This window comes from Eucyclogobius newberryi, unplaced genomic scaffold (genome assembly GCF_026437365.1).
Source record: "Eucyclogobius newberryi isolate DKJ021-1_F unplaced genomic scaffold, fEucNew1.0.hap1 SCAF_14, whole genome shotgun sequence".
Lineage (NCBI taxonomy): Eukaryota > Metazoa > Chordata > Actinopteri > Gobiiformes > Gobiidae > Eucyclogobius > Eucyclogobius newberryi.
In genome coordinates, this window is record NW_027315768.1 from 21,916,985 (window position 1) to 21,942,523 (window position 25,539).

The 25,539-nt window shown below is 41.5% G+C and overlaps 6 protein-coding genes across 8 annotated transcripts; 2 read left to right on the plus strand and 4 right to left on the minus strand.

Moving 5' to 3' along the window:
- Window positions 1–447: 447 nt before the first annotated feature.
- LOC140359795 (gamma-crystallin M2) lies at window positions 448–1,299 on the plus strand. Its single transcript, XM_072444978.1, has 3 exons — window positions 448–518; window positions 637–879; window positions 963–1,299. The coding sequence occupies exons 1-3, from the start codon at window positions 510–512 to the stop codon at window positions 1,233–1,235; spliced, it is 525 nt and encodes a 174-aa protein (XP_072301079.1). The 5' UTR covers window positions 448–509; the 3' UTR covers window positions 1,236–1,299.
- A 1,826-nt stretch (window positions 1,300–3,125) lies between these two features.
- Window positions 3,126–3,983, plus strand: LOC140359793 (gamma-crystallin M1-like). Its single transcript, XM_072444977.1, has 3 exons — window positions 3,126–3,242; window positions 3,338–3,589; window positions 3,666–3,983. The coding sequence occupies exons 1-3, from the start codon at window positions 3,234–3,236 to the stop codon at window positions 3,939–3,941; spliced, it is 537 nt and encodes a 178-aa protein (XP_072301078.1). The 5' UTR covers window positions 3,126–3,233; the 3' UTR covers window positions 3,942–3,983.
- A 1,342-nt stretch (window positions 3,984–5,325) lies between these two features.
- Window positions 5,326–6,183, minus strand: LOC140359799 (gamma-crystallin M3-like). Its single transcript, XM_072444983.1, has 3 exons — window positions 6,056–6,183; window positions 5,729–5,968; window positions 5,326–5,647 (listed from the first exon to the last, which is right to left on the minus strand). Exons 1-3 carry the CDS (start codon window positions 6,068–6,070, stop codon window positions 5,369–5,371), a joined length of 534 nt encoding a protein of 177 aa, XP_072301084.1. The 5' UTR covers window positions 6,071–6,183; the 3' UTR covers window positions 5,326–5,368.
- Window positions 6,184–9,277: 3,094 nt separating this feature from the next.
- On the minus strand, window positions 9,278–13,927 carry LOC140359801 (gamma-crystallin M3-like). Of its 3 annotated transcripts, none has more exons than XM_072444985.1 (3): window positions 13,858–13,927; window positions 9,867–10,127; window positions 9,278–9,596 (listed from the first exon to the last, which is right to left on the minus strand). In XM_072444985.1, exons 1-3 carry the CDS (start codon window positions 13,888–13,890, stop codon window positions 9,321–9,323), a joined length of 570 nt encoding a protein of 189 aa, XP_072301086.1. In that variant the 5' UTR covers window positions 13,891–13,927; the 3' UTR covers window positions 9,278–9,320. The 3 variants fall into 3 exon arrangements, with proteins under 3 accessions (XP_072301086.1, XP_072301087.1, XP_072301088.1); XM_072444986.1 differs by lacking the exon at window positions 13,858–13,927 and adding an exon at window positions 10,190–10,301; XM_072444987.1 differs by lacking the exons at window positions 9,278–9,596; window positions 9,867–10,127 and adding exons at window positions 13,128–13,459; window positions 13,540–13,782.
- A 5,399-nt stretch (window positions 13,928–19,326) lies between these two features.
- Window positions 19,327–20,160, minus strand: LOC140359802 (gamma-crystallin M3-like). The gene is made up of 3 exons (XM_072444988.1): window positions 20,054–20,160; window positions 19,736–19,978; window positions 19,327–19,656 (listed from the first exon to the last, which is right to left on the minus strand). Exons 1-3 carry the CDS (start codon window positions 20,150–20,152, stop codon window positions 19,384–19,386), a joined length of 615 nt encoding a protein of 204 aa, XP_072301089.1. The 5' UTR covers window positions 20,153–20,160; the 3' UTR covers window positions 19,327–19,383.
- Window positions 20,161–22,194: 2,034 nt separating this feature from the next.
- LOC140359803 (gamma-crystallin M3-like) lies at window positions 22,195–23,045 on the minus strand. The gene is made up of 3 exons (XM_072444989.1): window positions 22,919–23,045; window positions 22,595–22,837; window positions 22,195–22,524 (listed from the first exon to the last, which is right to left on the minus strand). Exons 1-3 carry the CDS (start codon window positions 22,925–22,927, stop codon window positions 22,252–22,254), a joined length of 525 nt encoding a protein of 174 aa, XP_072301090.1. The 5' UTR covers window positions 22,928–23,045; the 3' UTR covers window positions 22,195–22,251.
- Between the last annotated feature and the right edge of the window lie 2,494 nt (window positions 23,046–25,539).

Here is a 25,539-nt window from a genome sequence, read left to right on the forward strand (position 1 = left end):
TGAAGTTCTGTCACATACATTTACAAATTCCCACATATCCTATCATACTTTTATACACAGTTAAAACATAATTCAAAATATGACAAAACTTTTACTGTCAAAGTGACCAACAGACAGACAGAGCAGCACACTTACTTATTTGCATATGTGGTTTGTTAAGGCTGAGCTGTAGAGCAAGAGAGTGGCTTCCTGCTCTGTTATGCAACTTATTTAATGCCAGAGGGTTGTTCCATATTGTTCCTGGCTATTGTCCTCTGGATGTGTGGATACCATACTAGTGTTTTCCTTTGTCCATGCATGTCAAAACACCAAACCAGCTAATTATTTATCTTTTTTTTTGAAGTACAAATCCATATTTCTGCCCCAATGTTGTGCTCTGACAAAAAGGTAAACATGTGCCAGTAGCCTTCAATTATAACTATGAGGGACAATTTGAATAACAATACTTTGTTTGTCAAGCGGTAGTATAAAAAGCCCTGAAAACATGGGGAATCTCTCCAACGGAGACCATGGGCAAGGTGAGTACAGTTTTCTCTCTGTTTAGATGAGATGAGGTGTATGTTCATTAATTGCTTTAGTTTAATCTGGGAATTGTAGGAATTCTTACATTTCTCACTTGAGGCTTTTTTTCATCAGATAATTTTTTACGAGGACAAGAACTTCCAAGGCCGGAGCTATGAGTGCGGCAATGACTGCACAGACCTTCATTCGTACTTCAGCCGCTGCAACTCGATCCGGGTTGAGAGTGGCTGCTTCATGATTTATGAACGCCCCAACTTTATGGGCCACCAATACTTCATGAGGAGAGGCGAATATCCTGACTATCAGAGATGGATGGGTTTCAGTAGCTGTATTCGCTCTTGTCGGATGATTCCATTGGTGAGAAACACATTTTGAACATTGCATTTTTCCATGTAGGCAGCATTTATATTGATTTGTTTGTATTTTTTCTACACCAAAAGTATCGTGGCTCCTACAGATTGCGAATCTATGAGAAACCAGACTTCAGCGGTCATATGATGGAGTTCATGGATGACTGTCCTTGTGTGTCTGATCGTTTCCATCATCGTCATGTTTACTCCAGTAACGTAATGAATGGCTTCTGGGTCTTCTACGAGTATCCCAACTACCGGGGTAGACAGTACTTCCTTAGGCCTGGGGAGTACAGGAGGTACCGTGACTGGTGTGCCACCTGTGCCATTGTTGGGTCCTTCCGGAGGGTCACAGACTTTTAGCCATTGAGCAAATTTTGCTGTAAATATAAAACATTTTGTTTATTAAAGATTTTAAATTTTTAAACTCTTTGTCAATGTGTTATTCTTTTAAATAAACATTTTAAATTAATAGCCTTACAATTACAAGTCATAACATGTTTTTTCAAATGTCTAAAATGTGCTTAATAATATAGATAAGTGGTTCCCAAAGTGGTTCCCCATGGGGTCCCTCAGAGCCACAGTAAGGGGCCCCCCAAAAGTTGTTCACAAAATAACCATGAAAAAAATGTCAGTTTTGAATTAACTTCACATGGTGTATGTGTTCATTTAAATCAATATTAAGCCGTTAGACTTTATTGTATGTACTTTTCACATGTAAATCTTGGAATAAAGCATTACATATTCTTTTAAACTGAGTGTGATTTTTTATTGGGGGATCCCTGGGTGGTCTTCACATCAATAGACCCTTTTCACTATAGCGCCCGGCTAGTTCATAGTTCAGTTTGTGGTGTTATTTTAGCATTATTGATTACATTTATTTGAGGAATGAACCTTACTTTACCTGACTTGCGTTTGTAAACATATAGGTATATATATCTACATGGTACCTAAAAGTCTTAACATGCTGCCTGTGGTTATCTTTATTTATTTTAGCGAGACTCGGCTAATTCCTCATAAGGAATGAACAGGAAGTGGAGCTTCGAATTTCTAAGGCAACCGGACCGAGGTGGTCGGTTTCTTGAAAAGGGCTTATATGGAGGTCTGCAGCTATTTAGACAATGGGATCATCTGATATAGATGATAGTGTTAATTAACTATTCAATAGAATTAACAGAAATTTAATTAATTAATTTCATACATTTGAGCATAGAGCATTTGACTTTGGCAAATCATAGTTGATAACGTGCAATTATCATGAGCACTAGCATTTAAAGGTGTAACTACAGTGTGACCAACGTCAAATACGTAGCTTATTTTTTTCTTTTCCTATGGTTCTAATATCATTCATGTAATGCAAACTTTAGTTCTTGTCCTTAGTGTTTTGTAGAGCCTATAACTGTGGCAGAAGTGGATTGATCACATAAGTGATCTGTTCTTCTGTATCTATCTCTGTATCTACCTGCGTTGCACCAATGAAATTTCCCCATGTGGGACAATAAAGGAATATCTTATCTTACATCTTGGGAAGCTGGGGCTTTACTGCTGATGAACATATAATGAACATAATTATGCAGATGAAGAAGAATTTACCAAGGTCACTTTAAGCAGCCTGCTGTCGGTAACTATATTGAAGTAGAAGTACACGGCGGCTACTACTACTACTACTACTGCATATGGCTAAATGACATACATTACTATAATAATCCATTATTGTTACTACCACTATAAATTCTTAATCCAAACACTATAATTTTCTTTTCTATTTACTTTATCATGGCAATCAACTTGCATGTCTAGAAGCTAATCTCCTAATTCATTTAACCACAGCTTGTATCTACAAAATCCCTATCATGAAGGGCTATTATATCTTGATATGTGCTTTGCTTTAAGATTAGTATTAGTAGTTCTATTTAATAAACTAATCTACATGGTGCGTGTAATGTAAATGAATGTACAACGGCACTTGTCAAATTAATGTTTGTGTGTCATTGATGCCAACTTCTTCCCCTTTTTTGACTCAAGAACACCTTAGGGGAGAGATGTCAGAAACCATCCTTCTGCTATGATCCAACTGTACAGTACGTGACGACAAACCGTTTCACTGAGAATAGAAAACACACAAAGCTCATTGCTGTAATAGACAATACAGATGACTGCTGCCAGAAATGTATGGAGAGAGATGCATTGTTACACATTTATAGGCCTCGTTCAGCAAAAGCCATACTGCTAATTCATCAGCTTTCTACATTTGAATAACAACACATCATGGCCCCTAGGATTTTGTATAAAAAGGCTGGGGTATCATGTTGTTGGTAGAGCAAGTTGAACCATCTATTGGAAACATCCTAAACCATCACCATGGGCAAGGTAAGGTTTATGTTCCTTCTCTTCCTAAAAATATTTATATCAGATCATATTAAAATGACATTAGCATAATCTTTTCTATAAATCATCTTTTTCAGATTGTCTTCTACGAGGAGAGGAACTTCCAGGGGCGCTCCTATGAGTGCATGAGTGACTGCTCTGACATGACCTCCTACCTGAGCAGGTGTCAGTCCTGCAGGGTGGAGAGCGGCTGCTTCATGGTCTACGAGCGTCCCAACTACATGGGCATGCAGTTTTTCATGAGAAGAGGAGAGTATCATGATATGCAGCGCATGATGAGCATGGGCATGATGTTTGACACCATTAGATCATGCAGAATGATCCCTTATGTAAGATGCTAACTCACTAATAACAAATGGTTATTGCGAATGCTTTAATTGAAAAAAAAATACTTTTCTGTTACAGCACAGAGGCCAGTTCAGGATGAGGATCTACGAGAGGGAGAATTTTGGTGGTCAGATGCATGAGCTGATGGACGACTGTGATAGCATTCAAGAGAGATATCGTATGACCGACTGTCTTTCCTGTCACGTGATGGACGGCCACTGGCTGATGTACGAGCAGCCCCAGTACAGAGGCAGGATGATGTACTTCAGGCCTGGAGAGTACAGGAGCTTCATGAACATGGGAATGAGTGGAATGAGGTTTATGAGCATGAGGCGTATCACTGATATGTGCTAAACAAGTGTTACATACATTAATAAAATCATGTATAATTCATAATCTTGGGAGATTGTTTTTTTATTGTTTAATTGTATAAATATGAATAACACACATAAACAAACAACTGTTGAGTCGAGCATTCCTAATGTATAGGCATAATCCTATATGCCGACATGGGAAAACCTTATTTTCTTGAGAAATTTAAAATGGCTTTTGACAAATAATTACACAAATCACATAAAGCCGTCAGTAAAATATTCAGCCGTTTGTTAAAAGTATTTGTAATCCTAAAAAGTATTTGTAATCCTAAACAAATTTTGTAATCCTAAAAAGTATTGGTAATCCTAAAAAGTATTTGTAATTCTAAAATTGTCACCTCATTCCGGTTGTATGATTTTGCCTCGGGCTACCGATCTCGACAGAAAATAATTTATATACTACAGACTACCAAGCCATGAGGAGAAAGGGTGCATTGTTGACTTGTTGGTGTACACACAGAAGTCCAGCTCTGTCCTGGGCTGTGCTCTGGACTCGGTGCAGGAGGTGGGGGACACCCCCTGCAGGACACTGTCCGCTCTGGAGAGCAGCTTCAGTGACTGATCCACCCTCGCTGTGTGAAGGAGACGTTTCACAGGTCTTTCCTTCTGCTGCTGTCAGACTCTACAACACTGTTAGCCCTAAACACGTGTCATTCAGCTTCATAGTCATGCGCTATACAGTTATACTCATGTGCAATACTGTGACATAATGTCAATCATCCCTGGTGCAATATTTCTGGTCCATATAACAACCGCTTACTGTAAAAACTTTATTTAAATTTTTTGCTCTTAAGTATATTCTTAAGGAAGTCATCTGTTATATCTGAATTTCCTCATTGTGTGACAAATAACGGTTATCTTATGCTTATCTTATCTATGAACATTGAACATCAACCTACTTTATATAATATTTTCCTAGTTTCTCCACTAAAATGTAAGGAATTCTGGATTGGCCAACGAAGTAACGGGTCAGTAGCTGCCAGAAGTAAAATTGGGCCGCAGAACAAGGTCAGTTTTATAGGAAGATGTGTCTAAACCTTAATCAGACAGAAGATCACAATGTATACATTTCCTCTTCAATTTGTATAACAAAAAGGCATCTATTCCTGGTCTCACTTTTCAAATATTGATTAGAACATATTTATCAAGAGAATTTTGCTGATATTAATTAACAAATTCATCTACATAAATGTCGTTTCATATAAAATATGAAATTACATTTATGTATTTATGTATTGACCTAATATGCAACTGAAATACATATGCTTTTTGAAGAAATATGCTATACATCATACTCTGATATACGTGTTCTCTTTCTGTAAATTAAGGATTTTACACTGATTAACAAAAGTATGGCAAGGGAATGTATAGCAGCATTTTATTTGCTCTTTGGTTTACATCAAACTTCTAATAACAGGAATCCATGATGCGCCTCATGCTATTGAACCTGACACCGCTCATCCCCATCTCTCTGAAGCTCCTGTACTCTCCGGGCCTCAGGTACATCATCTTGCCTCTGTACTGGGGCTGCTCGTACATCAGCCAGTGGCCGTCCATCACGTTGCAGGACATGCAGTCGTTCATACGATAGCGGTCCATCATGTTGTCACAGTCGTCCATCAGCTCATGCATCTGACCACCGAAGTTCTCCCTCTCGTAGATTCTCATCCTGAACTGGCCTCTGTGCTGTAAGTGAAAAAAAGTAACAGTTTGCATTACGTTTTACTTACACGTTTTAATTTTGCCAAGAAGAATGATTTACTGTACCATTGGGATTGTGCGACAGGACCTGATGCAGTCACTCATGCCCATACGCTGGTAGTCAGAGTACTCTCCCCTCCTGACAAAAAACTGGTTTCCCACGTAGTTAGTGTGGTCATAGACCATGAAGCAGCCACTCTCCACCCTGCAGGAGTGACACCTGCTCAGGTAGGTGGACATATCAGCACAGTCACTGCTGGTCTCATAGGAACGACCCTGGAAGTTCCTGTCCTCGTAGAAGATGATCTGAAAAGGGAAAGAAAATATTCAACAAAATTTGATAGCCTTAATCATATGATTCATTTCTAATAAGTAATGTAAAATACTACACACCTTTCCCATCGTCATGGTTGAAGTTATAAGTGTTTTAGCTCTAAATGACTGCACAGTTTTTACGATTCCCACTGGTTGCTTTTATACCAGACCCCACACCAAAAGGATGCATGACCCATTGTTTGTTCAAATTCCTGACAGAGCAACCTAGAACAGAGGCCCCACATATTGTTCGATTCAAAGTGACCTTATACACTCCATGATTTGCGGTGGTTGCATTTGTCAACTAAGGCCTACATGTGCTGTTTTTTTCATTGATGGTGAATGAATAGTGCATCATATTTTCTTTTCAATGGCATATGTGTCCCATATTGTTGTCCCCTAACTAGTGCTACACATATCAAAAAGATGCTTGGTAACATTTTAATGCATTTCTTTGTGATGGCATTTTTCCTGCCGCCAAAACTATGTTCCAAAAGTATCCATTTATTGTGTCTATGGCAGGAATTTTGAGGCCCAAATACATAGTTCTGAAATTGAGAGGCAACATCAAAAACAGTCTGCGGTGCCTTGCTAGTTTTAATCCAATATTTCTGAGCAACAGGGAAGTCCCAAACATGTGATAGTGGTTTGCTTAGCTCCTTTCATGTTGTAAGAACAGATTTTACTCAGTGATTCTTAACTTCCTACAAATTACTCACCGGTTTGTCACCTGCCTGTAAGGCCTGTACAGGAACCTGAGGCACAGCATTACTTTCAATATTTTTCCATTGAGCTTCATATTCTGGATTACACTATTACAGCAAAACTTGGATTTTGAGATGTATTTATTCCACTCATCAAACAGCTGGTTAGGAATGGAAATGGGAAGGGTCTGGAATATATATAGAGGTCTATATTTTTTTTATTTTTTAATAGTTTCATTTCTTTGACCTGTACTTCAGTGTGGGATCGAGATCTTTCTTTATAGTGGAGAAAAGAGGAGTATATTTTGCATCTAAGATTGTTGATTCGACCGCCGCCCAACAGACACGACCAAGCTAAGCAGCCATCACCCCGGAGGTCACATGACACTTTTTTCAAAATCTTTTTTTTTTACCCAGTAATGGAATCTTGGAGTTTGTTACGTTTATCAACCAGCATATTGACCAATTACCAAAATATTAGTAGCCAACTAGTTGACACCAAACTGCTCACTTATTAATTCACTCAATCAATTAATCAAAATGTATTAATCACTTCCATAGAGCACTTTTCACAGCACTTTTCATAGAAAAAATAAAACACAAACCAAAAAAACTAAACTGTAGTGCTTTATAAAGGATTAACTTATCTTATCTTATCTTATCTTTAATGATAATGCTACATCCCTGACCAAAGGCATATAGATGGACCTTTCCTTCCTAAACTGTACTGCACAAAAAGTACCAACACTTGTATGTATGTATGTATGTATGTATTTTTATTTCCAACCTCAATCAAACAAGGCATTTAAAAGTGCTTTGTGAGTAGTGATGTACAAGTAATTTTATTAACATTGAGGTCCAATAATTCAAATTGTCCATGATCAGCTTGATTTTTAATCAGAGGTCAGCAGCCAATCTTTTGTCAATAAAAGCAAGAGGTCTGGAGTTCAGACGTCTGAGGAATTAATTAAAAAATGTTTAGTATTAGTATTAAATTTCATTGATAAAAAGTCTATCCGTATATGTTTGTGAAATTAAAGCCATTTGTGTTTGATTTGACCAAGAAAAAATGAAAATAAAACTTACATTTTTTAATATATTTTTTGCCTAGACCTAGTTTTGAGCCTATTCCTGACCATTTTATGTTTGTCAATATTGTCCACTGCTATTGAGAGTTTCTTGTGAGAGTGAATGCGGGACAACAGATGAAAATTAGACCATGGCTAATCCGGCATGTTTACATCATGTGTTTCATGTATGTTCATTAACATGCTCTGTCCAGACCAAATAGATTAAATTCAAGGCCGTGGCTGGAGAGCCGCGGCGCGGTCAAATGGCCGCGCAGTTTCAGGGACCGCGGCATTTCCCTTATAGCCCGTTATAGCCTCATGGCTAACTCTAACCCTAACCCTAACCTTAACCCTAACCTTAACCTTAACCTTAACCTTAACCCTAACCCTAACCCTAACCTTAACCTTAACCCTAACCCTAACCTTAACCCTAACCTTAACCCTAACCCTGACCCTAACCCTAACCTTAACATTAACCTTAACCCTAACCTTAACCCTAACCCTAACCTTAACCTTAACATTAACCTTAACCCTAACCTTAACCCTAACCCTAACCCTAACCTTAACCTTAACCTTAACCTTAACCTTAACCTTAACCTTAACCTTAACCCTAACCCTAACCCTAACCTTAACCTTAACATTAACCTTAACCCTAACCTTAACCCTAACCCTAACCCTAACCTTAACCTTAACCTTAACCCTAACCTTAACCCTAATCTTAAACCTAACCTTAACCCGGCGCGGTCTAAAACGGCGCTAAAACGCGGTCAAGTAGCGGCGCAGTTTCAGGAGCCGCGGCGCGCGGCCGGCACAAAAATAACATGGCAGTTTCGGCCGCGCGCCGCGGCTCTGCAGACACTCCCTCCACCAAAATACAATTACCAAATATCTCTCAAATGTCACTGTAAAAATAGCAAATGACTGCAGCAAGACGTCTGTGTAGGCCATTACATATGGCACAATCATATAAACAATAAATAATAACTTCACAAGATGTCTGAACAAGAAAAACAAATTTGAATTTAGGGAGTGTCTACAGAGCCGCGGCGCGCGGCCAAAACTGCTAGGCTATTTTGTGCCGCGGCTCCTGAAACTGCTGGGCTATTTGACCGCCCCGGGTTAGACTGCGCCGGGTTAAGGTTAGGGTTAGAGTTAGGGTCAGGGTCAGGGTTAGGGTTAGGGTTAGGGTTAGGGTTAGGGTTAGGGTTAGGGTTAGAGTTAGGATCAGGGTTAGGGTTAGGGTTAAGGTTAAGGTTAAGGTTAAGGTTAGGGTTAAGGTTAAGGTTAGGGTTAGGGTTAGCCATAAGGCTATATGGCCGTGCCGCGGCTCCTGAAACTACTGGGCTTTTTGACCGTGCCGCGGCTCTGCAGCCACGGCCTTCTTTTTTAATACCTTATATTCTATAGGTGGAAATGTGGTATATTAGGCCTATTCATACAACATTAAAGAAAGCATTACCAGTTGAAGTTTATTTTCTTTATTCACCCCTTATATCATTCATTGTTTAACAGGAGAAGACAAAGAGTAGAGATATTTGGCCATTTTTAAACATTTTCCTCACATAACATTTAGCACATGTCCATGATGCGCCTCATGCTCATGAACTTATTGCCGCTCCAGCCCATCTCTCTGAAGCTCCTGTACTCTCCAGGCCTGAAGTACATCATCTTGCCTCTGTACTGGGGCTGCTCGTACATCAGCCAGTGGCCGTCCATCACATTGCAGGACATGCAGTCGTTCATACGATAGCGGTCCATGATGTTGTCACAGTCGTTCATCAGCTCATGCATCTGACCACCGAAGTTCTCCCTCTCGTAGATCCTCATCCTGAACTGGCCTCTGTGCTATAAGTTGAAGTTTATGATTAGTTGTCATCTATAAAACTTAACAGTTAAATAGATCTTGCACGAACAAAGAAATGTTTTCTGACCATTTTAACTCAAAAGTATACACTTTTCTACATTACTACAATTTCTCCAAGTCTACATTATGGTGACCCACTACCTATTTATTGATTTTTTTGTATTTAACTTATTTGTAAAATTACAAATAAGAAGTGATATACATTTCTGTTCCATATCTACATAGTTTAGTTTATGGTTTCTTATACTTACCATTGGGATCATACGGCAAGACCTGATTCCACCACTCATTCCCATTCCGCCACTCATTCCCATCATGCTCATGTAGTCAGAATACTCGCCCCTCCTCATGAAATACTGGTTTCCCATGTAGTTAGGACGATCATAGACCATGAAGCAGCCGCTCTCCACCCTGCAGGAGTGACACTTGCTCAGGTAGGAGGACATGTCAGCACAGTCACTCATGCACTCATAGGAGCGCCCCTGGAAGTTCCTCTCCTCGTAGAAGATGATCTGAAAGATATACAATAAACGTTTTACATTGCTCATTATGAGTAAATGTCAAATAAATTTACCTTTCCCATGCTCATGTCTGTGGTGGACATTTTTACAGTTGAGCTGATGCTGTTGCTATTGCTACTGCTGCACTGTCCTGTCTGTGTTAACCCTTGCTTTTATACCTCACCAATTGCTATACAGTCAGTTGGGCCCCCTTTGTATAAATACCTGACCAAGCAGCATGTTATAGAGTGCAACAGACTATACTGTTAGCATGTTACATTGTAAATCACACGAGGCCATTATAAAAACAAAAAAAAAATGGCACCTCAACTAAATAACCACATTTTTAGGGAGCTATTGTAGACTGTATTGACAAGATTCTAGAGGCACCCAGGGAGTGCATCACAAAAGCTTGGACTAAAGACTATTCGCTGAAATACAACTATTCCAAATAAGAACAAGTACAGTGTTCCAGATATTTTAGATGTCTTTGACATTCATTTTCTTTTTTCTAAACTTTCCCAACTGTTAAATATCTTTAAAACAAGGATAAAACATAAAACTATATTCAAGTTTCAGGTTTCTATATGTATTGTTGTGCAATGCTTTCTTTAATGATAATATGATCAAATTCAAAATTTTGGCCTGCAATAATAATATGAGACTTTTAAAAATTCCAGTTGTCCTCGGAGGTTGGTACTCTGACATTAGAGAAACTTTTTTTTTTTTTGCATTCCAGCGTCAAGTCGAAATAACTATGAGCAATGCATAACAATGTATGGACTCACGACTCAAATTAAACAATAAACCCAGGCAGGTGCTCTGTTTTAGACCTGCTTTAGTCCTATTTTAGTCCTGTTTTAGACCTGTTTTAGTCCTGTTTTAGTCCTGTTTTAGACCTGCTTTAGTCCTATTTTAGTTCTGTTTTAGTCCTGTTTTAGACCTGTTTCAGACCTGCTTTAGAGTTTATCCATGTTTTTCCGGTAGATATAGTTTAAAGTCATGTAGTATTTCTATGATATTTTTACTTCTCTGAAAGATAAACCCTATGTCGATTTTTGTTTTTGAATTGTGCCACTGTGTTTGTGGATCTTTTAGAGATAAAACATAAAATTGTGGTGTGATTTTGTAGTCTTACCCCCGGACCTTAGCCCTCCGAAAAATCTGGCCCCCTGGAAAATATAATTGGTGAACCCTGCCCTAGTTCCTACTCCTTTCAAACATGCATCAACTGGGAACTGAAACTATAAAGTACCAGGAACTGAAGAAGGTTAAGGTGCAAAACACCCCTTATGTGTTTAAATGTGTGTTTGTCTTAAAAGTCAACGTTTCTCCTGCCATTTGGTTGCTATGATGATAATTGAGAAAGAAAGCCTCTTCTGGCTTATTGTCTGGCTAAAAATAATAACAATGTATGAGTTTTGCGTCGCATTTGTCCAAAAATATGTATTATTCATTAATTTCATACTTAGAGGTAGTGCTACTACTGTCTGCTACTGGCAGAAGTAAGGCTGCCAATGTCCACCATTGACCCCTCTGCCCACCACCATCCCCACCTATTACTCTATACTAGTAATGGGATGCCTATGAAACATAACGATAACCCATTATTCCACTATTTAGTGGACAGGGTTAGTCATCTTAAATATATATTTACAATTATAACAGGCCTTGTGATGATGGATCAAATTTGAATTATTCAACATCACCAGTATCATTCTTAAATACTTTCGTGAGCTACTTGGAATGGGGTGGTTAGGTTGGAGACTCCTGCATTATATGTGCCCAGCCATAACCCTGATGATTTAATCTATTAAAAATGTGTATAAAGAAAGGCAACTCTTAATACTGACCTGATGATTATGTTGACAGTAAAATAGATGTTGTGCCGTTGACAAAAAAATCTGTTTCCAGATTGTTTAAAATGAAATAATTCTTGCCTTCAGGTAGTGTACTATTGTATGTGTGTTTTCAAGAACAAAAGGCAAATGAGCAAAAAGAGAAATTGATGGTAGGTCTGTGTTTTGGTGGACTGACCATCCGGAACTATTTTTTATTCTTGAGTGACCAAGCCATGTAAAAAAACGAATTTGTATATTTTCATACAGGTTGTTGTCATGGTCATGTGACTGAAAACTGTCATACTGAATTAATCTGGAATGTGATTGCATTGGTTTTGAATTCAGAGTAACAGAAGATTGACCAATCAAACATGATGATTTACTTGTAGGGCTGAAACAAATTAATTGATTTATTGCAACTAATTGATTATTGAGATAATCATCAACTAAATTGGTAATTGAAAAATCATTATCTGAACTATACATAGACACCAAAACCTGTCATATGCTCTGAGAATAGGTTTTATACATTTAAAAATAACATGAAAAACTCACTTTTTTATAAGGTTTTATTTTGATCAAATAAAGCAAGAATTACATCAAAACGACACAAGAAACAAGTAAGTTTATTGATTTTGATCAACAGGACATCCTCAAGTGGCCTCACTTTATTTGGGTCTGGGTTAAATTGAATAAAATGCTCATATTCAAAGGCCTTTTGCGATCCACACAACCATTCCAATCCATACCTACTTGCCAATGCCCGATCTCGTCAGCTCACATAAGCTAAGCAGTACAGGGCCTCATTAGTACTTGGATGGGAGACCGCTGGAACACCAGGTGCCACAGTGGTGTGCTAGAGGAAATGTTGCTGTGCCTTTAGGCAAGACACTTCACCCACACTGCCTAGTAAAGTGCTTTGTGGGCCTTGAAGGGGGAAAAGTGTGATATGGATACAATATAATAAATAATAATAATACATTAATTGAAAGAAAAATGACCATATTATAGATTAGCAAAATAATCATTAAGACATAGGGCAGTTTGGTGGCTTAACAGTAATTTTCTCATTATATCATATAAACTATATGATTATTGGCCATTCCTTTGGCAGCAATCTGGCAATATGATGACTCATGATGCAACTCATGATGAATTGATCAAAAAGAAATGTTTTCTTAAAAATATTTATTCAGTATAGGCTTATTGACACATTACACATTGATGTTTTTACATGTCCATGATGCGCCTCATGCTCATGAACTTATTGCCGCTCCAGCCCATCTCTCTGAAGCTCCTGTACTCTCCAGGCCTGAAGTACATCATCTTGCCTCTGTACTGGGGCTGCTCGTACATCAGCCAGTGGCCGTCCATCACATTGCAGGACATGCAGTCGTTCATACGATAGCGGTCCATGATGTTGTCACAGTCGTCCATCAGCTCATGCATCTGACCACCGAAGTTCTCCCTCTCGTAGATCCTCATCCTGAACTGGCCTCTGTGCTGTTGGTCAGTATAAAATAACTGTAAAATGTGTGTTTTTCCATGTTATTTCAAAATGTTCACTTATCTTTTATACTCACCATGGGGATCATACGGCAAGACTTGATTCCACCACTCATTCCCATCATGCTCATGTAGTCAGAATACTCGCCCCTCCTCATGAAATACTGGTTTCCCATGTAGTTGGGACGCTCGTAGACCATGAAGCAGCCGCTCTCCACCCTGCAGGACTGACACCTGCTCAGGTAGGAGGTCATGTCAGAGCAGTCACTCATGCACTCATAGGAGCGCCCCTGGAAGTTCTTCTCCTCGTAGAAGGTGATCTATAGGATGAAAAAAATAAATGTTAGCATATACGGTGTGATCTGAAATATTCCTTATAATACATTTAAAATTACCTTTCCCCTCATGTTCATGCCTGAATTGCTCATGTTGGCTGTGGATGGGTTGTTGCTCGTACTACCTTCTACCTGGTTTAACCCTTTCCTTTTATACATAGCGGCATGCAAAGAGTCAGTGGCCCCCCTCACAGAAACCCTTATTCAGCATTTTACTATTGGTGCTGTGTTTTCACCACCACATTTTTTTTAAAGCCTTTTCTCTCATTATAACTGTTTCCATCAGACCCTTTCCACCAACTATGTGTTATTTTAAATATTAAACTCAACTTTACAATGAAATTGAAACAAAAAATATTCCGGAATTTCTCTGCTGTTAATGTGGGTTTTCAATAGTTTTCTTTAGTTCAATTTTGGTGACATTGGCATCGGGCATTGCATTGTGTATAATACAATCATGTTTGTTTCTGTAACTCTCATGAAGTGGCAAGTGGCCAATAGCAGGCTTTATTATCATTCAATTTTAGAAAACTGTTGCCTTAAGTTATGTTTATTTTCCCTTAATCTGTGGATTGTCACATGACACTATATCTGTTCTCTGTAATGTACAGCATGTGGATGAATACATTGAACCGACACCTTAACGTGGTGGAGGGGTTTGAGTACCCGAATGATCCCAGGAGCTATGTTGTCGGGGGCTTTAAGCCCCAGGTAGGGTCTCCCAAGGCAAACAGGTCCTAGGTGACGGGTCAGACAAAGAGCGGTTCAGAAGTCCCTTATGATGACAAGAAAATCAAGGCCAGTTACGTCGCCCGGATTGGGGTAACCGGGGCCCCATCCTGGAGCCAGGCTGGGATGGGTGCTCGTCGGCGAGCACCTGGTGGCTGGGTCTTTCCTCACGGGGCCCGGCCGGGCACTGCCCGAAAGAGCGACGTAGGGCTGCCCTCAGTGGGCCCACCACCCGCAGGAGGATCCATAAGGGGCTGGTGCAGAGAGATCTGGGCGGCAGTCGACGGCAGGGGTCTCGACGACCAGATCTCCGGAAACAGAGACTAACTCTGGGGACATGGAATGTCACCTCGCTGGGGGGGAAAGAGCCTGAGCTTGTGCGGGAGGTTGAGCGATACCGACTAGACATAGTTGGCCTCACCTCCACGCACAGTTTGGGCTCTGGAACCCATCTCCTCGAGAGGGGCTGGACGCTCCACTTTTCTGGTGTTGCCCGCGGGGAGAGGCGGCGGGCTGGTGGGGGCTTGCTTATAGCCCCTCAGCTCAGCCGCCACGTGTTGGACGAGAGGGTCGCGTCCCTTCGCCTTCGGGTGGGGGACAGGTCTCTCACTGTTGTGGCGGCTTACGGGCCGAACAGCAGTGCTGAGTGCCAGGCCTTCTTGGAGTCCTTGGGAGGGGTACTGGACAGTGCACCGACCGGGGACTTAGTTGTTCTACTGGGGGACTTCAACGCCCACGTGGGCAATGACAGTGACACCTGGAGAGGGGTGATCGGGAAAAACGGCTTCCCCGATCTGAACCCGAGCGGTGTTCAGTTATTGGACTTCTATGCTAGCCACGGATTCTCCATAACGAACACCATGTTCAAGCACAAGGGTGTCCATCAGTGCACGTGGCACCAGGACACCCTAGGCCGGAGGTCAATTATCGACTTTGTTGTCGTGTCATCAGACCTCCGGCCGCGTGTCTTGGACACTCGGGTGAATAGAAGGGCAGAGCTGTCAACCGATCACCACCTGCCGGTGAGTTGGATCCGCTGGCGGAGGAGGAAGCCGGACAGACTTGGCAGACCAAAGCGCATTGTGAGGGTCTGTTGGGAACGTCTTGCGGAGCTCTCTGTCAGTAGGGAATTCAACTCGCACCGCGGGGAGAGCTTCTCCCATGTCCCGGGGGAGGCTGGGGACATTGAGTCCGAGTGGGCCATGTTCTCGGCCTCCATTGTTGATGCGGCTGCTCGGAGCTGTGGTCGCAAGGTCTCCGGTGCCTATCGTGGCGGCAACTCCCGAACCCGGTGGTGGATACCGGAAGTAAGGGATGTCGTCAGACTGAAGAAGGAGGCCTTTCAGGCCATTCTGGCTTGTAGGTCTCCTGAGGTCATCGACAGGTATTGGCAGGCCAAGCGGGCCGCAGATTCTGCTGTCGCAGAGGCAAAAACTCGGGGCTGGGAGGAGTTCGGGGAGGCCATGGAGGAGGACTATCGGTCAGCCCCAAAGAAATTCTGGCAAACCGTTCGGCGCCTCAAGAGGGGGAAGCAGTGCTTCACCAACACCGTTTACAGTGCGGGTGGAGGCCTGCTGACCTCGACTGGGGATGTCGTCGGATGGTGGATGGAATACTTTGAGGATCTCCTTAATCCCACTGTCACGTCTTCCAAAGAGAAAGCAGAGACCGGGGACTCAGAGGCTGACTCGTCCATCACCCGAGCTGAAGTCACTGAGGTTGTTCGCAAACTCCTCGGTGGCAGGGCTCCGGGGGTGGATGAGATCCGCCCTGAGTAACTAAAATCTCTGGATGTTGTAGGACTGTCTTGGCTGACATGTCTCTGCAACATCGCGTGGCGGTCGGGGACCGTGCCTCTGGACTGGCAGACCGGGGTGGTGGTCCCTCTGTTCAAGAAGGGGGACCGGAGGGTGTGTTCCAAAAACAGAGGGATCACACTCCTCAGCCTCCCCGGTAAGGTCTATTCCAAGGTACTGGAGAGGAGAATCCGACCGATAGTCGAACCTCGGATTCAGGAGGAGCAGAGTGGTTTTTGTCCCGGTCGTGGAACACTGGACCAGCTCTATACTCTCCATCGGGTGCTCGAGGGTTCATGGGAGTTTGCCCAACCAGTCCACATGTACTTTGTGGATCTGGAGAAGGCTTTCGACCGTGTCCCTCGGGGTGTTCTTTGGGGGGTGCTCCGGGAATACGGGGTCCGGGGACCTTTGCTCAGGGCTGTCCGGTCCCTGTATGACCGGAGCAGGAGCTGTGTTCGCATTGCCGGCAGTAAGTCAGACCTGTTCCCAGAGCATGTTGGACTCCGCCAGGGCTGCCCTTTCTCACCGGTTCTGTTCATAGTTTCTATGGACAGAATTTCTAGGCGCAGTCAGGGGTCGGAGGGTGTCCGGTTTGGGGACCACAGGATCTCATCTCTGCTGTTTGCAGACGATGTTGTCCTGATGGCTCCATCAAACCCGGACCTGCAACATGCACTGGGACGGTTTGCAGCCGAGTGTGAAGCGGCTGGGATGAGAATCAGCACCTCCAAATCCGAGGCCATGGTTCTCGACCGGAAAAAGGTGTCTTGCCCTCTCCAGGTGGGTGGGGTGTCCTTGCCCCAAGTGAAGGAGTTCAAGTATCTCGGGGTCTTGTTCACGAGTGAGGGAAGGATGGAGCGTGAGATCGACAGGCGGATCGGTGCAGCGGCTGCAGTGATGCAGTCGCTGCATCGGACCGTTGTGGTGAAGAGGGAGCTGAGCCGAAAGGCAAAGCTCTCTATTTACCGGTCGGTCTACGTTCCTACCCTCACCTATGATCATGTGCTTTGGGTAGTGACCGAAAGCACAAGATCGCAAATACAAGCTGTCGAAATGAGTTTCCTCCGCCGTGTGGCTGGGCGCTCCCTTAGAGATAAGGTGAGGAGCTCGGCCACACGGGGGGAGCTCGGAGTAGAGCCACTGCTCCTCCACGTCGAGAGGAACCAGCTGAGGTGGCTCGGGCATCTGCTCCGGAGCCTCCTGGACGCCTCCCTCGGAAGGTGTTTCGGGCACGTCCCACCGGGAAGAGGCCCCAGGGAAGACCCAGGACACGCTGGAGGGACTATGTCTCTCGGCTGGGCTGGGAACGCCTCGGGATCCCCCCGGAGGAGTTAGAGGAAGTGTCTGGGGAGGAGGAAGTCTGGGAGTCCCTGCTCAGACTGCTGCCCCCGCGACCCGGCCCCGGATAAAGCGGCAGAAGATGGATGGATGGACAAATTAGAAATCACATTCAGATTTAATTTAAATATGTAGTCACTTGACAGACTTTGGATATGTTTACTTTGGACTTTATGCCTTATTATTATTTAGCTTTGGGATTTTATCTTCTCTGTTCTCTCTGGCCAAACTCTGTTGTGTTTCTCTGTTCATTTATTAAATGTTTATTGTTGTTTATTTAAAAACTGAAAAGGAAAAAGTTCTCAAGAACCTCAGAAAAAACTAAATGAATAACAAAGTAATAATGAGCACCCATAACCCTGATGATTTAATCTATTAGAAATGTGTATAAAGAAAGGCAACACTTAATACTGGCCCGATGATTATGTTGACAGTAAAATAGATGTTGTGCTGTTGAAAAAAATATGTTTCCAGATTGTTTAAAATGAAATAATTCTTGCCTTCAGGTAGTGTACTATTGTATGTGTGTTTTCAAGAACAAAAGGCAAATGAGCAAAAAGAGAAATTGACTCAAACTCACAGCTCAAGTGTAGCAGGCTGAAATTGATGGTAGGTCTGTGTTTTGGTGGACTGACCATCCGGAACTATTTATTATTCTTGAGTGACCAAGCCATGTAAAAAACAAAATTTTCATATTTTCATACAGGTTGTTGTCATGGTCATGTGACTGAAAACTGTCATACTGAATTAATCTGGAATGTGATTGCATTGGTTTTGAATTCAGAGTAAAATTGACCAATCAAACATGATGATTTACTTGTAGGGCTGAAACAATTGAATTGATTTATTGCAACAAACAGAATTCACAAACATAGGAACTTGTCTTGGTGATTCGGTGCAACATAAAACAATGAACAATGAGTATATACGTATCTACATAACGACTCATGTACAGTCATGTCATGTCAACATGTCATGTGCTGAGAGAAAAGGTTTTATTTTGATCAAATAAAGCAAGAATTACATCAAGTAAGAATCACAAGAAACAAGTAAGTTTATTGATTTTGATGAAAAAGCTTTTTGTCTGTAAATATTCTCCAACAGGACATCCTCAAGTGGCCTCACTTTATTTGGGTCTGGGTTAAATTAAATAAAATGCTCATATTCAAAGGCCTTTTGCGATCCACACAACCATTCCAATCCATACCTACTTGCCAATGCCCGATCTCGTCAGCTCACATAAGCTAAGCAGTACAGGGCCTCATTAGTACTTGGATGGGAGACCGCTGGAACACCAGGTGCCACAGTGGTGTGCTAGAGGAAATGTTGCTGTGCCTTTAGGCAAGACACTTCACCCACACTGCCTAGTAAAGTGCTTTGTGGGCCTTGAAGGGGGAAAAGTGTGATATGGATACAATATAATAAATAATAATAATACATTAATTGAAAGAAAAATGACCATATTATAGATTAGCAAAATAATCATTAAGACATAGGGCAGTTTGGTGGCTTAACAGTAATTTTCTCATTATATCATATAAACTATATGATTATTGGCCATTCCTTTGGCAGCAATCTGGCAATATGATGACTCATGATACAACAATGCTCATGCTTTGCCTCTGTATTCTATATGAACAGATGAATTGATCAAAAAGAAATATTTTCTTAAAAATATTTATTCAGTATAGGCTTATTGACACATTACACATTGATGTTTTTACATGTCCATGATGCGCCTCATGCTCATGAACTTATTGCCGCTCCAGCCCATCTCTCTGAAGCTCCTGTACTCTCCAGGCCTGAAGTACATCATCTTGCCTCTGTACTGGGGCTGCTCATACATCAACCAGTGGCCGTCCATCACATTGCAGGACATGCAGTCGTTCATACGATAGCGGTCCATGATGTTGTCACAGTCGTCCATCAGCTCATGCATCTGACCACCGAAGTTCTCCCTCTCGTAGATCCTCATCCTGAACTGGCCTCTGTGCTGTTGGTCAGTATAAAATAACTGTAAAATGTGTGTTTTTCATGTTATTTCAAAATGTTCACTTATCTTTTATACTCACCATGGGGATCATACGGCAAGACTTGATTCCACCACTCATTCCCATCATGCTCATGTAGTCAGAATACTCGCCCCTCCTCATGAAATACTGGTTTCCCATGTAGTTGGGACGATCATAGACCATGAAGCAGCCGCTCTCCACCCTGCAGGACTGACACCTGCTCAGGTAGGAGGTCATGTCAGAGCAGTCACTCATGCACTCATAGGAGCGCCCCTGGAAGTTCTTCTCCTCGTAGAAGGTGATCTATAGGATGAAAAAAATAAATGTTAGCATATACGGTGTGATCTGAAATATTCCTTATAATACATTTAAAATTACCTTTCCCCTCATGTTCATGCCTGAATTGCTCATGTTGGCTGTGGATGGGTTGTTGCTCGTACTACCTTCTACCTGGTTTAACCCTTTCCTTTTATACATAGCGGCATGCAAAGAGTCAGTGGCCCCCCTCACAGAAACCCTTATTCAGCATTTTACTATTGGTGCTGTGTTTTCACCACCACATTTTTTTTAAAGCCTTTTCTCTCATTATAACTGTTTCCATCAGACCCTTTCCACCAACTATGTGTTATTTTAAATATTAAACTCAACTTTACAATGAAATTGAAACAAAAAATATTCCGGAATTTCTCTGCTGTTAATGTGGGTTTTCAATAGTTTTCTTTAGTTCAATTTTGGTGACATTGGCATCGGGCATTGCATTGTGTATAATACAATCATGTTTGTTTCTGTAACTCTCATGAAGTGGCAAGTGGCCAATAGCAGGCTTTATTATCATTCAATTTTAGAAAACTGTTGCCTTAAGTTATGTTTATTTTCCCTTAATCTGTGGGTTGTCACATGACACTATATCTGTTCTCTGTAATGTACAGCATGTGGATGAATACATTTACAAATTAGAAATCACATTCAGATTTAATTTAAATATGTATTCACTTGACAGACTTTGGATATGTTTACTTTGGACTTTATGCCTTATTATTATTTAGCTTTGGGATTTTATCTTCTCTGTTCTCTCTGGCCAAACTCTGTTGTGTTTCTCTGCTTATTTATTACATGTTTATTGTTGTTTATTTAAAAACGGAAAACGGAAAAAGTTCTCAAGAACCTCAGAAAAAACTAAATGAATAACAAAGTAATAATGAGCACCCATAACCCTGATGATTTAATCTATTAGAAATGTGTATAAAGAAAGGCAACACTTAATACTGGCCCGATGATTATGTTGACAGTAAAATAGATGTTGTGCTGTTGAAAAAAATATGTTTCCAGATTGTTTAAAATGAAATAATTCTTGCCTTCAGGTAGTGTACTATTGTATGTGTGTTTTCAAGAACAAAAGGCAAATGAGCAAAAAGAGAAATTGACTCAAACTCACAGCTCAAGTGTAGCAGGCTGAAATTGATGGTAGGTCTGTGTTTTGGTGGACTGACCATCCGGAACTATTTATTATTCTTGAGTGACCAAGCCATGTAAAAAACAAAATTTTCATATTTTCATACAGGTTGTTGTCATGGTCATGTGACTGAAAACTGTCATACTGAATTAATCTGGAATGTGATTGCATTGGTTTTGAATTCAGAGTAAAATTGACCAATCAAACATGATGATTTACTTGTAGGGCTGAAACAATTGAATTGATTTATTGCAACAAACAGAATTCACAAACATAGGAACTTGTCTTGGTGATTCGGTGCAACATAAAACAATGAACAATGAGTATATACGTATCTACATAACGACTCATGTACAGTCATGTCATGTCAACATGTCATGTGCTGAGAGAAAAGGTTTTATTTTGATCAAATAAAGCAAGAATTACATCAAGTAAGAATCACAAGAAACAAGTAAGTTTATTGATTTTGATGAAAAAGCTTTTTGTCTGTAAATATTCTCCAACAGGACATCCTCAAGTGGCCTCACTTTATTTGGGTCTGGGTTAAATTGAATAAAATGCTCATATTCAAAGGCCTTTTGCGATCCACACAACCATTCCAATCCATACCTACTTGCCAATGCCCGATCTCGTCAGCTCACATAAGCTAAGCAGTACAGGGCCTCATTAGTACTTGGATGGGAGACCGCTGGAACACCAGGTGCCACAGTGGTGTGCTAGAGGAAATGTTGCTGTGCCTTTAGGCAAGACACTTCACCCACACTGCCTAGTAAAGTGCTTTGTGGGCCTTGAAGGGGGAAAAGTGTGATATGGATACAATATAATAAATAATAATAATACATTAATTGAAAGAAAAATCACTGTATTTATAGATTAGCAAAATAATCATTAAGACATAGGGCAGTTTGGTGGCTTAACAGTAATTTTCTCATTATATCATATAAACTATATGATTATTGGCCATTCCCTTGGCAGCAATCTGGCAATATGATGACTCATGATACAACAATGCTCATGCTTTGCCTCTGTATTCTATATGAACAGATGAATTGATCAAAAAGAAATATTTTCTTAAAAATATTTATTCAGTATAGGCTTATTGACACATTACACATTGATGTTTTTACATGTCCATGATGCGCCTCATGCTCATGAACTTATTGCCGCTCCAGCCCATCTCTCTGAAGCTCCTGTACTCTCCAGGCCTGAAGTACATCATCTTGCCTCTGTACTGGGGCTGCTCGTACATCAGCCAGTGGCCGTCCATCACATTGCAGGACATGCAGTCGTTCATACGATAGCGGTCCATGATGTTGTCACAGTCGTCCATCAGCTCATGCATCTGACCACCGAAGTTCTCCCTCTCGTAGATCCTCATCCTGAACTGGCCTCTGTGCTGTAATGTAATATTTTTCTTAGCTCATTTCAATCTGGGTAGTTGAATGTAAACATAGACCAACACATACCATAGGGATCATACGGCAGGATCTAATGCAGTCCCTCATTCCCATTGTGCTCATGTAGTCGGCATACTCGCCCCTCCTCATGAAATACTGGTTTCCCATGTAGTTGGGACGATCATAGACCATGAAGCTGCCACTCTCCACCCTGCAGGAGTGACACCTGCTCAGGTAGGAGGACATGTCAGAGCAGTCACTCATGCACTCATAGGAGCGCCCCTGGAAGTTCCTCTCCTCGTAGAAAATAATCTGAAATATTAGAAAAACATGAGCATTTGAATAAAATCCCCACTTACAAATAATCAATGTTTTGCTTTGGCTTTAGCTTACCTTTCCCATGGCTTCTGTGGTGTGAGTTCCTCTCAGGACTGTGTGGTGGGTACAATGTGAGTCCCTGTGTTTTTACTGTTACTTTTATACCTGACTAAAAGCAAAGAATTTGTCACTTCCATTGTGCAAACCCCCTGACCCAGCAACACGTATTTGAGGCCTATGGAGGGCTATGGGCTATTTGTCAGATTTTCATGTGACTGTATCACCCAGAAAACTTTACAGTCGATCCTTCCATAGGAACATCACTACAATGGGCCTGTTTAGGACACAATATAGACAAACAAACAATAAATGGCTTTTATGTGCATTGTATTCTAGGTCTTTGTGTGATCACGATTGCCCTCTTAATACATTGTTGTTGTATTATGTATCAACAAACTTTGTCAAGTTTTTTCAAATTAATACAATAATTATCAAGGATCATAGTGACTATTAGAAAGTTAATATTCTAATGTTGATTATTTCACTTCATTTACTTAATATAATTATATATTAGAAATTATTTTAATACATTATACACCTAAATGTAAAGCTCTCGTGCTGAGGTTTTTCAGATGTAAACTTTCAAAAAGCCTGTGACACTGCGAAACATTCTTATAGTTGGACTTTATAACATACAAATCTAATGAGTTCTGATTTCTGGTCATGTCATGCCAATTTATGTATCAAATAAAATACATACTGTAACAATGTTGTATTTAGGTCAGCTTAAAGCAGGGGTGGGCAATTATTTTCCTCCGAGGGCCATATTTGAATCCAGGCAAGTAGCGGAGGGCCGGCCTGCGATTTAATTTTTATTTAATATCAAATAAAATATAACTTTTCTGTCAAATATAGGCTATTGAATATATTATTTAATGAATTTCACGTAATCTTTATTAAGGATATAAGTGCAGACAGATGTCTAAGGGCAAAAAAAAAATACAAATAATTATGTATTTTTTCCAAATATTACTTGGCATAATTGACGGGCCGGATTATAAAGACAAACAGGCCGTATGTGGCCCGCGGACTGTAGTTTGCCCACCCCTGGCTTAAGGCAAGGCAAGTTTATTTGTAGAGCACATTTCATACACAAGACAATTCAAAGTGCTTCACAGCAGGAAAAATGCATTCAAATCACAAAGAAATTACAGAAACAGAAATACAAAAAAAATAACTAATTAAAACATTAAATAAAAAACACCTAGCCACAAAGGGTAACGTGTTTTTGGAGTCCAACTCCTTTTTAAATCCTTTTTAAATCAGTCCAACTGATTGTACGTACTTTTACACGTCCAATGTGTTTCGGAGTCCAACTCCCTTTTAAATCAGTCCAACTGATTGTCCAAAAACTAATGAAATCACAAACAAAAAAGAGAAGTTTGCAAAGAAACATCCTTTCAGTCATATGCGCAGCTAAACAAAACTGTTTTTAGCTTGGATTTGAACATTGTCAGAGTAGAAGCCTGTCTCACATCTTCAGGAAGATTGTTCCAGATTTTAGTTGCATAAAACTGAAACGCAGATTCCCCATGTTTAGTCCTGACTCTGGCACCAGCAGGAGGCCGGTCCATGTTTAGTCCTGACTCTGGGCACCAGCAGGAGGCCGGTCCATGTTTAGTCCTGACTCTGGCACCAGCAGGAGGCCGATCCATGTTTAGTCCTGACTCTGGCAACAGCAGGAGACCGGTCCATGTTTAGTCCCGACTCTGGCACCAGCAGGAGGCCGGTCCATGTTTAGTCCCGACTCTGGCACCAGCAGGAGGCCGGTCCATGTTTAGTCCCGACTCTGGCACCAGCAGGAGGCCGGTCCATGTTTAGTCCTGACTCTGGCACCAGCAGGAGGCCGGTCCATATTTAGTCCTGACTCTGGCACCAGCAGGAGGCCGGTCCATGTTTAGTCCTGACTCTGGGCACCAGCAGGAGGCCGGTCCATGTTTAGTCCTGACTCTGGCACCAGCAGGAGGCCGGTCCATGTTTAGTCCTGACTCTGGCACCAGCAGGAGGCCGGTCCATGTTTAGTCCTGACTCTGGCACCAGCAGGAGGCCGGTCCATGTTCAGTCCTGACTCTGGCACCAGCAGGAGGCCGGTCCATGTTTAGTCCTGACTCTGGCACCAGCAGGAGGCCGGTCCATGTTTAGTCCTGACTCTGGGCACCAGCAGGAGGCCGGTCCCTGAGGTCCTCAGAGTTCGAGATGGTTCATATGTCACTAACATGTCTGAGATGTACTTTGGTGATAGGCCATGGAGAGACTTGTACACAAGCAGAGCTGCTTTAAAGTCTATTCTCTGAGCCACAGGGAGCCAGTGCAGAGACCTTAGAACAGGACTAATGTGATCGTACTTCCTGGTTCTAGTCAGGACCCGAGCAGCAGCGTTCTGGATGTACTGCAGCTGTTTTACAGCTCGTTTGGAGAGGCCAGTGAGCAGCCGTTACAGTAGTCTAATCTACTGGAGACAAACCAATGGATGAGTCTCTCTGAATCTGGCTTGGACACTATATTTTTGATTTTGGCAATGTTTTTTAGATGGTCAAAAGCTGCTGATGTTATTGATTTAATGTGGCTGTTAAAGTTCAAGTCTGAGTCCATTATTACCCCCAGATTTCTAACTCGGTTTGTAGGTTTTAGAGCGA

Excerpts from the sequence above, each read along its gene's own strand:
- LOC140359795 (XM_072444978.1), top strand. Across the intron at positions 880-962 it reads CTTGTCGGATGATTCCATTG|TATCGTGGCTCCTACAGATT; the intron begins GTGAGAAACACA and ends CTACACCAAAAG.
- LOC140359793 (XM_072444977.1), top strand. Across the intron at positions 3,590-3,665 it reads CATGCAGAATGATCCCTTAT|CACAGAGGCCAGTTCAGGAT; the intron begins GTAAGATGCTAA and ends TTTCTGTTACAG.
- LOC140359799 (XM_072444983.1), bottom strand. Across the intron at positions 5,648-5,728 it reads CCTGTCGCACAATCCCAATG|CACAGAGGCCAGTTCAGGAT; the intron begins GTACAGTAAATC and ends TTTCACTTACAG.
- LOC140359801 (XM_072444985.1), bottom strand. The coding sequence starts at position 13,890 with ATGAGCAATTCAGGCATGAACATGAGGGGAAAG. Across the intron at positions 10,128-13,857 it reads GCATGAACATGAGGGGAAAG|ATCATCTTCTACGAGGAGAG; the intron begins GTAATTTTAAAT and ends TATATCTTTCAG. Across the intron at positions 9,597-9,866 it reads CTTGCCGTATGATCCCAATG|CACAGAGGCCAGTTCAGGAT; the intron begins GTAAGTATAAGA and ends TTCAACTTATAG.
- LOC140359802 (XM_072444988.1), bottom strand. The coding sequence starts at position 20,152 with ATGTATAAAAGGAAAGGGTTAAACCAGGTAGAAGGTAGTACGAGCAAC. Across the intron at positions 19,979-20,053 it reads GCATGAACATGAGGGGAAAG|ATCACCTTCTACGAGGAGAA; the intron begins GTAATTTTAAAT and ends TTCATCCTATAG. Across the intron at positions 19,657-19,735 it reads CTTGCCGTATGATCCCCATG|CACAGAGGCCAGTTCAGGAT; the intron begins GTGAGTATAAAA and ends ACTGACCAACAG.
- LOC140359803 (XM_072444989.1), bottom strand. Across the intron at positions 22,525-22,594 it reads CCTGCCGTATGATCCCTATG|CACAGAGGCCAGTTCAGGAT; the intron begins GTATGTGTTGGT and ends ATTACATTACAG.